The sequence below is a fragment of the Bos taurus genome, chromosome 17, assembly GCF_002263795.3.
Source record: "Bos taurus isolate L1 Dominette 01449 registration number 42190680 breed Hereford chromosome 17, ARS-UCD2.0, whole genome shotgun sequence".
Classification (NCBI taxonomy): Eukaryota; Metazoa; Chordata; class Mammalia; order Artiodactyla; family Bovidae; genus Bos; species Bos taurus.
In genome coordinates this window covers 57,829,406-57,845,080 of record NC_037344.1, presented here as the reverse complement: position 1 = coordinate 57,845,080, position 15,675 = coordinate 57,829,406, and the positions used below count along the sequence as shown (strand labels likewise).

General features: G+C 46.5%; 1 protein-coding gene across 2 annotated transcripts in view; it reads right to left on the bottom strand.

Annotated features, from left to right (window-relative positions):
- The window catches only part of NOS1 (nitric oxide synthase 1), a 208,681-nt gene that overhangs the window by 55,751 nt on the left and 137,255 nt on the right, over positions 1-15,675 (bottom strand). For both annotated transcript variants that reach the window (XM_059876393.1, XM_059876394.1), the window contains exons 6-11: positions 15,372-15,534; positions 14,028-14,119; positions 11,016-11,157; positions 7,985-8,124; positions 5,023-5,197; positions 1,956-2,057 (exon numbers count right to left, since the gene is read on the bottom strand). In XM_059876393.1, coding sequence (XP_059732376.1) covers positions 1,956-2,057; positions 5,023-5,197; positions 7,985-8,124; positions 11,016-11,157; positions 14,028-14,119; positions 15,372-15,534 — 814 coding nt within the window. The remainder of the gene's footprint in view (positions 1-1,955; positions 2,058-5,022; positions 5,198-7,984; positions 8,125-11,015; positions 11,158-14,027; positions 14,120-15,371; positions 15,535-15,675) is intronic.

The following is a 15,675-nucleotide window of genomic DNA, read 5'->3' as shown; positions in this document are numbered from 1 at the left end:
AGTGATTCTCTGCGTTGTGTTTTTTTTTTTTTTTTTGATCCTGATCATATCCAGGAAAAAGACTCTGTGCTGTGCTTAGTCACTCAGTTGTGTCTGACTCTTTGCAACCCCATGGACTGCAGCCCATCAGCCTCCTCTGTCCAATGGGGATTCTCCAGGCAAGAAGACTAGAGTGGGTTGCCATGCCCTCCTCCAGGGGATCTTCCCAACCCAGAGATTGACCCCAGGTCTCTCTCATTGCAGGTGGATTCTTTACTGTCTGAGCCACCAGGGAAGCCCAGAAAGACTCTATTTGATGCTAATTCATTTTTAACATTTCTCTTGCCAATATTCCTCTCTCCTTCCTCCCTCCATTTTTTTTTAAACGAGAGAGAGAACTCAGGCAACTAGAATCTGACAACTTTGTGCTGTTTCCCTTGTGTGTATTTGTTTATATATTTATTTAAATTTACCATTCTCTTCTGTTTATGGCAAATGATACTGGTTCTCCGTTCATGAAGGTGACACAAAATCCTTTTTTTAAAATTGGAGTATAATTACTTTACCATGTTGTGTTAGTTTCTGCTGTACAACAAAGTGAATCAGCCGTATGTATACATACAGCCCCTCCCTCTTGAGCCTCCCTTCCTCCCCACTCTTCCCCTCTAGGTCATCACAAAGCACCGAGCTGAGCTCCCTGTGCTTGACAGCAGGTTCCCACTAGCTACCCGTTTTACACATAGTATATGTGTCCTCTTATGTCTCTGCTGTCTCTGGCTCACCAGCCTTCATACCAGTCCACCAGACCACCAGAGCATCCGCCTTCATTTCCCACAACTCCCCGAACTTCACTCCTCCGTGGTCAAGAGTGAAGGGAGGGGGCTTCTTGCCCCTTCAACCCCATCTCAACTGGTTTCTCCCCTGGGATATACATCTCCCAGTTTACCCAGTCTCCCTGTTCCTGACATGGGGACCTGTGGTTCATATTCAGGTCTTTATATGACTTGATATGCTCCTTCTACTGCCTGTGGGTGCCTCCCACATACGCACTCCTAGAAGACAGAGCTGGTCTCTACTACAGGAAGTGACCTCTATTCTATGGGTCTCCTGCTTTGCCCAGGAGAATCCCAGCTTATGCCCATGTGCTGTCACAATTATTAGTGGTGCTCCCACTTTGCTCTCTAATGTGTCATGGTTTAGCAGATAATCTTTTATTGGCTGTGCTGCATGGCATGTAGGATCTTAGTTCCCCGACCAGAGGTCAAACCTGGGCCCCCTGCAGTGGAAGCTGGGAGTCCTAACCACTGGACCACCAGGGAACTCCCTAGCTGATAATTTTTAAAACCATCATACTATATATATATATCTAATGGGCCTCCCTGGTGGCTCAGTGGCAAAGAATCCACCTGCCAATGCAGGAGATGCAGGTTTGATCCCTGGGTCAGGAAGATACCCTGGAGAAGAAAATGACAACCCACTCCAGTATTCTTGCCTGGAGAATCCCATGGGCAAAGGAGCCTGGTGGGCTACAGTCCATGAGGTTTCAAAGAGTCAGACATGACTTAGCAACTAAACAACAACTCAACTATATATATTTTAGCATTTACCATGGAGCCACATGTGCCGGGGGGCCCATATGCCTCTGATCATGATGATGGATATTTGTCTCTGCTATTTGAAAGTCTGAGTGTCTAAGAGGTCAAGACACAGAGGATGTTTACCATTTCAATTCTAAAAAAAATCAAGCAACAAGTCATAAGCCCTCTATCTTTTTATCTCTCCCTCAAATGGTCCCCCTCCCCCAAGATCCCTGATGGAGAGTCAGGCATGTGTGATGGGAAGGACACCTTGCTTATGAGCAGAGCCCTGCAAGCAAGGGTCCTGGGAGCTGGGCTCTTGATTTTCTGCCTAAGACTCTGAAAAGTTTTAGTTCCCCCTTTGCGGCTTGGCAGCCGGGAGGCGTGTCCTGATGCTACCTGGAAGCTGTACAGAACCGCAATATTGATCTCCACCAGTGCCTGGTCCTTCCACAGAGAGGATGTCTTCCTCATGTCCAAGTTCATCTTCTTGGCCACATCCTGAAAGGGGAAGGAAACATAGACTCACAGGCTGGGCTACCTCTGGGTTTCAGACTAAAGAGGGACCGGGCTAGCATCACCAATAAAATTCTTCATTAATTAATGAACTCATATGCAGACTAATTCACTCAAATTTTTTTTTTTGAGGACATACTGGTAGCAGGAAACTAGAGCGACTTGACTGGCCCTTTGGTTACTGAGCTTACCTTCTAGAGTGGGGAGAGACAGAAAATAATACTGTGGTGAGTGTTAATTCCTAGGAAGAAAATAAGGCAAGGAACTAGGAGAAAGAGGGATAGGGGCAGGATGAATTGAACCAGGGTAGTCACTGAAGGACCACTGCAAAGGTGGCACACACATGAGATCCAAATGATGAGAAGAAGCAAGACATTTGAAAATCTTGGGAGGAAATGTTCTAGGCAGAAAGAACAGTATGTGCAAAAAGCCTGGGGTGGGATCAGGCTGGTGTTGAGATACAGAAAGAAGGTCAATGTATTTGAACGGTAGGGAGTCAGGGGGACGTAGGACTCTGATGAAAAAGAGAGATGCAGGACTGGATTATGCAGAGTGTGCAAAGCAGTCAGGATTTTATTTCAAATATGATGAGGAGGGTCTTTGAAGGGCTTTAAGGAGCTATTTGGGTCTGGGAGTGATAGCAGTTGCTTTCTATCTTTTTTTTTTTTTTTTTAATTCTTCTTTTTCTTTCTTATCATCACTACTTTCTGTTGGGGAAAGCCCTCCACCCATTCCGTTTCATCTCCAGAGCGGCCACTACTTGGAATCTAGATCATGAGGATTTTGAGTTTATGGAGACACCTGTTGACTCCATTTGACAGATGAGGAAACTGAGGTTCAGACTGCTGCACAGACTTGCTCGCAGCCTGCAGAGCCAGTTGGCCTCAGAGCTGGAGCCAAGGAGTTGAGTAACACCCAAGACCTGGGAGCAGCTCCCCAGTCAGCCGACTCCTTTGGCAAAACTGCTTGGCAAAAACAACCCCTGACATTTAAGTTACGGCTCCAGCTCCAGTAGGAGCTGATGTCAGAAGCAGGGAAGACCCAACAGCAAATCCATTAATTAGAGCCTGGCTTCTCACTTCCTCTGTCAATTCTAATCATTTGTGGGAACCTAGGTCTCATTATGCGGCTAGAATGTGACAATTTCTCAAGTTTGAGTAAACTGCTTCGCAGTCCCAGCTGTCAACATTTGTACATAATGGCAGTTAGAGTTGGAAGGCTGGGGCGGGAGCAAGTCTCATTTAAGTTACCCAGTGACTACTCTGTGCAATCGAAATGTGAACCTGAGTCATGAAAGCAGACATTAATTTACTCTTTGGAGACTGGGGCGTTAGGTTCTGTTTGGGGTCTTTTAGCGGTGACACAAATGCAGAGAGTAAGAAATTGGCTGCTTTACATAAATACATATAAAATTTGAGTTACTTTATAAAAGAGAGTGTGTACAATCAGTCATGCTGCTATTGTTATTTCTACCACATTATTTTGGTTAAAATAATAGAAATTAGTTGCAGCGTCATCTAATGACTTCTTTTAAGTTATATGTATTAAGTCAAACATATATGACTTAAAAAAGTCCCCAAACATGACTTGAGCCACATCTCTGGAAATTGCCTAGAAATGTTTTTTCCTTTCCTGTCAGGAGTTTGTATAGATCAAGTGTCAGAGGTATTGGTTTGATAACATTTATATGTTGCAGTATAATTAGTGCTGTAGGGTGAGTTAACACCTCTATCCAGTCACATAATTACCATTTCTTTTTTTGTGGTGAGATTAAGATATAGTTTCTCTGCAACTTTGAAACTCATAACACAGTATCATTGTTGACTATAAATAACTACCTGTGCATTAGATCTCCATGACTTATCTGCAAGTTGTAAGTCTGTACACATCAACAAACATTTTTCCCAGTTCTCCTGCCACCTCCTCCTGCCAACCACCCTCCCGTGCCCCCCTTACAGCTCCTGGTAACCACCACTCTCCTCTCTGTTTTATGGAGTTTGGCTTTTTTTAGATTCCATATAGATGTGAGATCACCCAGTATCTGTCTTTTTATGTCTGATTTATCTCATTAGCATAATGCCCTCAAGGTCCACTCAGGTGAATGTCCATGGATTTTTAACACTATAAACCTAACGCATGACTCTGACGTCGAACTTTGCTCTGTGCTTTCTTTACTGTGTGACATAGGCTCAGTGCTTAACTTCTCTGTTTCTCAGTGTTTTCTTTTGAAATAAGGCCAACCACAGCAGACTGTTGTTAGAAACAGCATTTGCTGACAAAACCGCAGCGCTGCTGACACATTCAGCAAAGTGGAGCTCCAGGGAGCAGTCCGCCCCAGCAATGTTCAGTAGATGAAGATGACTCAGCCTGGGGTGGGGGTAGCAGAGGAATAGGGGGTGGGGAGTCAGACCCTCCACTGAGAAATGCACATGGTGGGAAAAATCACTGCCAACCCTCCCTCCTTGTTTTTTCAGAAAAGAGACCAAAAATGCCCCAAGTTCATGCCCCTTCCCAAAGCTTCTAACCAGGTTTGACCTTGACAGGCAGGGCAGTAGAATGGTCATGAACTTGGGTCATAATACCAGCCTGGGTTCACACCACAGCTCTGCCACTCCCTAGCCGTGTGACTCTGAACTTGTCATGTTAATCCGCCAAAAGGCCTCAGTTTCCTCACCTATGAAGGGGGCATTTTCACACCCGGAGGATGTGATGAAGATCAAATGAGCATACAGTAATCTGCAAAGTGCTTGGAGTCGCACTCAGCATATAGCACACGTACTCTTAATGCCACGGAAGCCTTCGGAAAAGCCTGGGGCTCCTTATAGCTGCAGGTTCTGTGTTAACCTCTTCCAGTTTCTGAGCCCCAGAGCTCAGCTGTGGGGAAGGACCACTGAGCCCATGCCCTCCACCCCACGCGTCCCCCGTCAGGATGGCCCGGGTGGGGCTTCACCTCCAGGATGTTGTATCGGGAGCTGTCGCAGTAGTCGCGGACGCCAATCTCTGTGCCCATGTACCAGCCGCTGAAGGGACACGCGCTGAACTCCAGGCCGCCGATCTCCAGGAGCATGTTGGACACAGCAGGGAGGCCGTACCACTTCAGTCCCAGGTCCTTGAACCACTCAAACCTGTGGAGAGCAGCATAGCCCAGCTCGCTGTGGGGCGGGAGCCTCAGGGGAACACACGTGGGCGGGATCTCCTTAGCCTGAGGATGCCGAAATGCCAGCGCCTGACTGGGGCTTACTACTTGGGAACCTGATTCCTGGGCTCACGTCTGACCTGTGGAATCATGCCGCCATCCACATCAGAGGCCTGAGAATATGCACTTTCACATATTTCCCAGGTCATTTGCATGGACATCCAGGCCTGGGAACCACTGCCATGGGCTGCTATTTATCCCCTAAACTCACCTGGAAGGTGAATTCAGGAGAAAGTGAGCATCGGTGAGTTCCTTTTTCTTTTTTTTTTTTTAATTAACTTTTTGTTTTGTATTAGGGTATAGCCAATTAACAATGTTGTGATAATTTCACGTGAACAGTGAAGAGACTCAGCCATACTTTTACATGTATCCATTCTCCCCCACACTCCCCTCCCATCCAGGCTGCCACATAACATTGAGCCGAGTTCCCTGTGCTACTCAGTAGGTCCTTGTTGGTTATCCATTTTAAATATAGAGCCGCTGAGTTCCTTCTGACCTCAGGGCGTTTGCAAGGCAGTTCCTTCCTGCTCTTTTCCTTCTGTGCCTGTCTAGCTCTTACTCACACTTTCATTCTCAGCTAAAATGCTGCTTACAAAAAAAATAATAATAAAATGCTGCTTACACTGGAAGCCTTCTCTGATGCCAGATCTGGGTTGGGTCAGGCAGCTTTACGCCTCTAAGTACCATAACATTATTTTGCAACACCCGATTGGAATTTTATTTGGGTAACCGATCTCCTCTTTGAGATCGAAAGCACCACGGAGGTGGGGACCAAGTCAGTGACAAAGGCCTGCACAATGCATGACCCAGAGTGGGAATAATAAACAGTTTTGAATGACAAGTGAATGAATGAATGGAGGCCAAGTTTCACCAATGAAGCTGGTTGAGATCCTAGATACCCGGCAGTGTTGGGAGCCTTAGGACACTTGCTCCATCTCCAGGACCTGGACCAGGGTGGGGCAAGTAAGGCACTGGCTGTGGGTACAAAATTGAGGAGCACCAACAAACCCAGTAATCAAGATCAAATATTCTAAATTAATTCAGTGTCTTAAAAAAAAATTAACACAAAACCGCCATGATGAGCAAAACATCAAAACTTTACATAAAGACAGGATCCCACTCTGTACTTGTATACTTTACCTCACTAGCTTACCCTAATCTCAGCCCTGAACTGGTCCTTGTTTGAGAATTTTGATCCATTATGCATCATGGATTTAAAAAGCTAATCTTGATTTTTTAAAATTACATTAAAATACTATTTATTTGATGATTGATTTTTTTGGTGCTTCCTCCATCAATTTTGCTCCTGAGGCCAGGTCTTATCGTGGGGTTCTTTTACTCTCAAAAAGTGTAAATTCTATTTGTGTTGCTGGCCTCAGCCCTCACAGCCCCATCCCAACCCCAAACTACTTTTGAACTTGAGCGGCATCAGGTCACACAGTTTTTAATGGTTCCCTCTGTTTGAAATTTGCACCTGTAACAATACAGGAAGCGCTTCTGCTCTTTTGCCCTTTGTGTGTGTGTGCGTGTTGATCACGTCAGTCACGTCTGACTCTTTGTGACTCCATGGACTATAGACCACAAGGCTCCTCTGTCCATGAGATTCTCCAGGCAAGAACACTGGAGTGGGTTGCCATTCCCTTCTCCAGCCCTTAGGTTTGGGAAATGGATTGGTCCAGGTTGATGGCTTAAAAGGAGTGGGGTAAAAAGGGACATTTTTAAAGAACTGAAGTATAGTCAATATATAATATTATATATTATAGTATGTAATGTGTACAATATAGTGAAAGACATATATATAATCACTATATATATAATCACTATAATATATAAGGTATACAATATAGTGATTCACAATTTTTAAAGGTTATATTCCATTTATAGTTGTTGTAAAATACTGGCTATATTGGGGCTTCCCTGGTGGCTCAGACAGTAAAGAATCTGCCTGCAATGTGGGAGACCTGGGTTCGATCCCTGGGTTGGAAAGATCCACTGGAGGAGGGCATGGCAACCCACTCCAGTATTCTTGCCTGGAGAATCCTGTGGACAGAGGAGCCTGGCGGGTTACAGTCCATGGGGTTGCAAAGAATTGGACAGACTGAGTGACTAAGCACAAAGCACTGGCTATATTCCCTATGTTGTACAGTATATTCTTATAGCTTACTTATTTTATCCATAATGGTTTTTACCTATTTATCCCCTATCCCTCTATTGCCCCTCACCTCTTCCATCTCCCCACTGGGACCCCTAGTTTATTCTCTGTGTCTGTATTCTCTATCTCCTTCTTTTTTGTTATATTCACTGCTGCTGCTGCTGCTAAGTTGCTTCAGTCGTGTCTGACTCTGTGCGACCCCATGGACTGCAGCGTACCAGGCTTCTCCGTCCATGGGATTCTCCAGGTTATATTCACTAGGTTGTTGTATTTTTTAGGTTCTACACCTAAGTGATATCATATAGTATTTGTCTTTCTCTATCTGACTTATAAGGAGGGGGATTTTGATTCAGAAAATATGATGGTCCCTCAGCTGGTAAAGGAGGAATTACTAATCTTGAGGGAACCCGCCTTGCCTTGGCCCCATGGTGAGGATAGGACCAAGACCCCCTTTCAGCCTCTGTCTGGGCTGGAGAGACAGGAGGGGGCTCCGGGGTTGGGCAGAGAGGGGCACTGGGTAAACCACTCCCCCACCCTCCCCCTCCCCACGCCAGGCCCTCTTACTTGGGGTGCCTGATGGGGACTTCCAGCACCAACTCTGGAGGGATCTGGAAGAGCTCTGGGTCATTGCCGTTTGCCTGGAGCAGGAGTGGCAGGACATCGAAGCGGCTTCGTGGGGGTTTCCAGCCCTGCTGTATGCAGATCTGCAAGCAGAGCCACCAGGTCAGACCACTGAGCCCCAGGCCCTCCAGACGCAACAGGGGTGAGGGGAGGGGCAAAGGTCCCAGGGCCCGCCCTCAGCGGCCCCTTCCTCCAGAGGCTCTGGGCCAGGCCACCTCCTACATGAAGTTCTCCCTGATATCATCACGTAACTAGTACAACTTCCTGTGGTTCCACAGGACAGAAGACAAGCCCCAAGCCCGCTCTCCGGCCCCTCACTTGGTGATGTTTTCTGGGCCTTCCCTGCCCTCTGGGAACTCCCGGGGCAAGGGTTGAACTGAAACTTGCACTGGAAGTATTTGCACTCCGTGCCCTGAGTGCAAAGACACAGGAAAATCTACCAAAGTGGATGAGGGCAGCTCTCTCAGAATGACCGCAGAAAAATGCATCTGTTAGAGCAGCTATCCGCTGAAATATAAAGCCAGCCATGTAAGTAACTTAAAATTTTCTAGAAGACACATTTTAAAATGTATTAACAAAAACACCCCAAAACCCCTAAAGCAAAACCAGGCAAAGATAAATTTAAATAATATATTCATTTGAAACAGTTTTAATTTCAATAATATTTAATTAGTTATTAATTATAGCATGATATTGATTATATAAATAGTAGTAGTAATTTATTAACACTATACTAAAACATTAATATAAAATATTAATAACAATCACATTAAACTAATATCTATATTATATCATTAATATTTATATAAAATATTAATGATATGTAAATATTATATAATATTGATAGCATATATAACTATACACTATAAGATTAATATTTTAATAGGGGCACAGTGGTAAAGAACCCACCTGCCAATGCAGGAGACAAAGAGTCAGACATGACTGAATGAGTATGTGCATGCAAGCGTGCACACGCATGCACGCACGCACACACACACACACACACACACACACACACACGTGGTGTGGTTCAGTCACTAAGTTGTATCTGACTCTTCTGTGACCTCATGGACCATAGCCCATCAAGCTCCTTTGTCCATGGCATTTCCCAGGCAAGAATACTAAAGTGCGTTGCCATTTCCTTCTCTGGAGGATCTTCCCAACCCAGGAATCAAACCCGTGTTTCCTGCATTGGCAGACAGATTCTTGACCCCTGAGGGAAACCTTATTAACAGTATATTTGGCACTAAAATTAAATATGAAATATATGTATTAATCCAATAAAATATAAAAATATATAATTAAAACACCATTAACTGATTAATGATAAATAATTAATATTAATATATTTAAAGATATTTAACAAAATTAACTATGTGTTAATACAGTAAATGTATTAATTTATTAATAAATAGATTAGTCCAATATTACCCACAACATTATTTTTCAGCAGGTAATCAAGATACAAATTACTAATGAGACCTTTTCACTCTTTTTTTGTTCTCCGTCTCAGAGACCGTGTACCTTACACTTAGGGCATGTTTCCATCTGGACTCACAACATTTCATGTGGTCACTGGCTCGGTGCGGCCAGTGGCTGCCATGCTGGGGCTTTCGAAAGTTACAGCCATGTGGTTATGTTTGGGGTGATTCCCTCTGCTGGGCTGGTAGACAGAGGAAGCACACAAGTGTGGGTTTAGGGGAGCATGTGGTATCAGTGAGGTTTCTGGGGACAGAAGGAGAGGAAGAGGCTGAGGCATGTCTGTTCTGGCGGCCACAAGGACAAGGTGAGCCAAGTATACAGTTAGAGCTCAGCCAGGTGGAGCAGAGAGTCTGGCTGAGCCTAAACGGCACAGGTGTGACTCCTGGTCACCTTGCTTACAACCCCCTCCCCAGGATAATAACATTTTAGTAAGAAAAGCTCCCTGAAAATAAAGTCAGCAGCCATGAGGGTGGGGGGCAGCCCCCTCACGGGGAAGGTACTGGGGTGGACCATGAGGGTGGTTTGAGGGAAGAACAAGGATGAAGCAGAATGGCAGCTGAGTGGGTGACAAATAAGAGGGGAACCAGGCCTGTACGCCTGGGTGTTCCAGGCGTGGGGTCCGCCTATGATACTTCCTGTGGGCATAGATTCTGGAAGCTTCCAGGCCTTACCTGTGCTACCTGTGTACATCACCACCTGGAAGGAACCTGGATAGGGAGAAGGTGGGGTTCATGTTCCCAGTGTCTTATATGAACTGACTTGGGCTGCCAGCAGTAGTGGGGTGCTGGAGAGTCAAGTTCATCTGGAGAGGGGCTGTGTCGGTGGGCAGAATGTTGTACAGAGAAATGAATGAATGGATGAAGGGGATGAGGCTGACATATACCTCACTCAGAAAAGATGGCGCCAGGGACTCCCTGGTGGCTAGGACTTTGCACTCCCAATGCAGGAGGCTCGAGTTCAATCCCTGGTCAGGGAACTAGATCCTACATGCCTCAACTAAGAGTTTGCATGGCACAACTTAAGATTCCACATTGACTAAAAGACTCCACATGCAGCAACTAAGACCCAGTGCAGCCAAACAAATAAATATTTTTTAAAAAGAAAAGAAAAGATGCTAGATATGACTTCCACATATTAGTTCCCCTCCTCGTGGGGGAAGGCAGGAGATTTGGCCTGTACTTCTAGCTTTCCCTTTGCTATTGCAGTAGCCTTGGATAATGCATTTGGCCAGTCTGAGTGTGACTCACTCTACTCATCTGTGAAATGGGACAACAGTCCCCATCATGAGGGTTGGGTGACGTAATGACATGAAAACGACCAGCTGTAACAGAACCAGCTGGACTGGAGGCAGACAGACAGAGCGGGAGGCCTGGAGGTGAGTAAGCGGCACCTACTGCCTGCTCTCTCTGTGATGATATCAAACCAAGAAAAGTCTGTGGATAAAGAGTTTAGGGGATGAGAGTCTGGGTGGGGGAGGGGCGGGGGCGCCTACCTCCGTGAACTCCACGTTGGCTGGGTCCCCCAGGATGGAGCCGTCGGGCTGCTTGTAGCCAGCGTAGCGGATGAGTTGGGAGTTCCAAACGCGGAAGTCGTGCTTGCCGTCGGTCCTCTGGGGAAATATGGTGATCGCAGATCTGTGGTGGAGACAGGGGGACATTTGGCATCGGGGCTGGGCTTGCACTTCAGAGAAAGACTGAAAGAGGAGCTGCTCAGGTCAACAGTGCACAAGGCTCAGGGTGGATTCACATCTGCTCCGAGGCCCCCAGGGCCCATGGAGCAGCTGTTGGAAGGGGTGGGACTCTGCTCTGTCCCTCCACTGATCACTAGGTGAGAAAGGGCAGAGGAAGGGAAGCCCTGGGCCAGCTCGCAGAAGGAAACAAATGCCTCTCCAACTGGAGTCTTTTGAACAATCTTGACTTGGGCCATTTTTCCAGAAAGTTCTTTTGTACCAGGTAATCCTCAGAGGGAGAAAAAAACCATCAGGCTCTGTCTCCTCTTAAGAACTCACCACTGATTCCCAGTTTCAGTCTTTCTTTTACCACCATCATTATTGCCCCAGTTGCTCACCCCCTCTACAGATTTATGATTAATAGGAGATCAACTTTCATTTATACTGATACTTATTTATTTAAAAAAAGTAGACTGCCCCTGGCCTCACTCACCCAAACAGGCAACTGTGAGACCCTGTATTATTATCAAACTGTAGAAAGATGTTGTTGCCTGCAGAAGGCACCTCACTGGAGCCCTGCCCTCTTTTTGTTAAAAGGGAGATCAGCAGTTTGGAGAGATGTTCATGATGCCTTATTCTCTTTGGCACCATCAGAAAGATTGAAAAAAAGGAGAGTAACTTTTTCACAAAGTGATTCAATGTAGGGACTTCCCTGGTGGTCCAGTGGTTAAGATTCCGTGTGCCCAAAGCAGGGGGCCCAGGTTCAATCCCTGATCAGGGAACTAGATGCCACATGCCACAACTGAGAGCCAAGGTGGCCACACACACACACACACAAAAAGGGTGGTTCAATGTTATCTCTTGCCAGGAGCTCTTGTTACCTGGACTTATCAGTTCCATCCATGGACCAAACCCGAGGCTACGGAAGCCACGTCCTGGCTTATGTCAACATGGGGGTGACATCACAGGTCCACCTCCATGCTCATAGATCTGCTCCCATTCATATCTTGCCCTGGAGCCCTGCTCCCGCTGCCTGCCTTGGCTGGAGTCCTTTTCTGCTGTCATGTACCTGATTTCAAGGCCCAACTCAAATCTGCCTTCTTCACACAGCATCACCTGTCTTATCTGGTTCCCAGGGCCTCCTCTGTGAGCACATTTAGATCTTGCTATCTGCACAAGATCGTTATCACATTTAATTCTGCAGGGAGTGGTGTGTCACACCTTGGGGGAATCTGGAACCCAGGCTGAAGGTGAAGTCACAGAGGGCCAAAGACGCTCTTAAGAATCTCTTGGCAAGGGTGCCGTATTGTAGATGAACACAGACTGAGTCAAATTGTCAGCATTTCCCTCCAGTGTTAAAACACATGGCTGTTTGGCTGAGCAGCAGATAACACGTGTTTGTGTGTGTTTGTTTACATATTTTAAAAGTATGTTTAGAAACTCCAGAATGACATGCAGTGGGATGGGATGCTTACTCTGTGCAAGAATGAGCCCGGAGGGAGACACGGGACAGCTTCACACCTCCTGTCTCCCAAGTCTCCTGAGCTTGTCATGAAATGGCAAGTCAAATGGCCCGTCTTGTTTAAATTTCATCTCTCTCCCTCTCTTCCTCCCTCTCTTATTTTAGATTATTTCTATATATGGCATACATTCTCTTATGGCCTCTCATTGTGTCCGGATGTGTAGTTTAAAACTTGTTAAAAAAAAATCAGCTGAATATTTCATCAATAGAAGGTCTCATCTAGACCTCCACCAACAGAAAATTGAAAAAAGTAAAGGTGCACTGCCCGGCCTGATGACCCCCATCCCAAATCACTCCATCACAGCATCATTTGAAAACTTTCAAAATAACTCACAAGCTCCTTGAGGCTAAGACCTTGGCTAGGCCATGCTTTAACGCTTAGGATATGCAGTTGAAGGGGGTTCTTTGTTGTTCTCTGAGGGGCAAGGTCTTTTCAGAAAAAGATCTGAATGCTAATTTCCCCAGCAGGCCTTAAATGACAGGCTCTTTTCTCACTGGTGGGCTCAGGTGGTAAACACAATTTCCTTCTCAAGGAAGAGACATGTCCAAGAAAAACCATGCTTAATGCCAATAAGCCACTTCATGGATGAGCTCAGCACAGCCCAAGGGCTTGTGGGAATATCTTTGCAGTGGTCCTGTGCAGCCCCAAGGTGAAGCTGGTCTTCAGCTTCTGGGAACAGATGCAGGGGCAGGACCGAGGAAGTATGATTAACAAGTGTCACCGCCTGTCTGTGGGGCCTCAGCTGTTCCTTCTCAGCTGCTCCTCTCCCAGCTGAGACTTGCTAGCATGGAAGCCACTAGCTCACATCAGCGCCTGTCTGCTTTGGCCTGCACCCTGCAGCTTTGTTCTTGGTGGGAGGTCAGAGAAGTCCCAGATGTGGCTCAGCTTGGTGAAACCAGAAATGGTGGTCCCCATGGCACAGGGAAGAGAAGTTGCATTTGAAACCCCGGAAACCTCGGAGGCGGCTCCAGGCAACAGAGGAGGTGCTGGTGAAAGCGGGTCACCACCAGCAAGGGGGTTTTCTTCTTCCTGGGAATCTGAAACATCTCATCCTGCTTCCTCTAGAGGTTGATATTAAACTGTGGGATGAACATGATTGTGGTTGCTATACTGCAAACCACAGGGGTGTCTGTGTCTCTCGGGAGAGAAGGCAGGTGGAGGTCAGAATGAGGAGGCCAGGCCACCTCTCCCCACGTGGCGCTGGCCCTGAGGAAAGAGGGGGAGCAATTCCATGGCAGGGGAGCCAGCTCCAGACTCAAGGGTCAACACCATGGGGACGTCAGATTCCCTTTCCCCAAGCTGGTTGGCTCACCTGAGGTTCCCTTTGTTGGTGGCATACTTGATGTGGTTACAGATGTAGTTGAACATCCCATGAGCAGTGGTACAGTCTCGGGCATCAAACACCTGTAAGGGGTACAATGTGGGAACGATTGCCTCCTCTTTCCCTGTTCAGCCCTGCCCAGCGCAGCCCTCCCATTGGAGAAGAGCCCAGAGCCCACCCTAGCTGCTGCCCCATAGGGGTAGTGAGCATTTCATTACTGAGCCCCCACCCTGTGTTTATCTTTTTATATTCTAATAACCATGGCTAATCAAACCAGGAAGAAATCCCCTAAAAGTAGGCATGGGGTGTAAGTGACCATGGGAAAGGAATGCTGAGCAGAGGAGTGACTCGTAATGGGCTGCCTGTATCTCCCGTGAGGTTGCTAGGGATTAGGGACTTTGTCACCTTGCCAACAAAGGTCCGTACAGTCAAAGCTATGGTTTTTCCAGTAGTCATGTATGGGTGTGAGAACTGGACCATAAAGAAGGCTGAGGGCTGAAGAATCGGTGCTTTGAAATTGTGGTGCTCAAGGGACTCTTAAGAGTCCCTTGGACATCAAGGAGATCAAACCAGTCAATCCTAAAAGAAATTAACCCTGGACATTCATTGGAAGGACTGATGCTGAAGCTGAAGCTCCAGTACTTTGGCCACCTATTGAGAACAGATGACTCATTGGAAAAGACTGTGATGCTGGGAAAGATTGAGGGCAAGAGGAAAAGGGGGCAGCAGAGGATAAGATGGTTGGATAGCATCATCAACTCAATGGACATGAGTCTGAGCAAACTCCGGGAGATAATGAAAGATAGGTGAGCTTGGCATGCTGCAGTCCATGGGGTTGCAAAGAATCATAAAAGACTTAGTGACTGAACAACAGCAATAGGGACTTAAAAATAAAACAAACACAAATCAGACAAACTCCCCCTGAGACTGATAACTAATCTATTTCCAATTTACAAATATTCTCCAAGGGAAAAAAAATCATACCAGGAGATGCAGAATCTAATGCTTTCAGGGAGTAAGCAAATAACGTAAATAAGGAAAGAGAGTAGGTGTAAGACAAAAGGGAGGAATGGGGTCTGTGGTAAACTGGACAGTATAAGCCCTACCTAGAGATGTCAAATTCAGTTTTTAAAAAAGATTGCTTTGGCTGAATAAAACAAGACTACAAGCCAGATGTGGTCATGATCTGAGAATCTGGGACCCCGTGATGACCATCTGATAGCTCACCATGGCTACCAAGGGCCCTCGGTAGAAGCTGACCCCTTTTAAAGCTCATTTCCCCCACACCGGTGCCCACCAAGGGGCTCTTCACAGTATCTGAGCCTGACTGCCCACCTGCAGCTTGGACCACTGGATCCTGCCAACACAGCGGGAGGCATTCCGCCAGGCGTGCTTGGCCCCGTAGATGAGCTCTGTGTCCTTGAGCTGGTAGGTGCTGGTGGTTTCGATTTCTTTGTTCACCTCTTCCAGCCTCTCCATGTGGGCTTTGGAGCCAAACCTGAGGGAAGAGGGAAGGGACACAGGAGCATTACTTTCTCTCCTCAGTTAGAGGCTGGTAGGAGGAGTAAGCTATTACAGGAGGCCAGCAGCCATGGAGAGTCTGAACTGATATCCGGACATGATAGTTTGTGCATAAAGC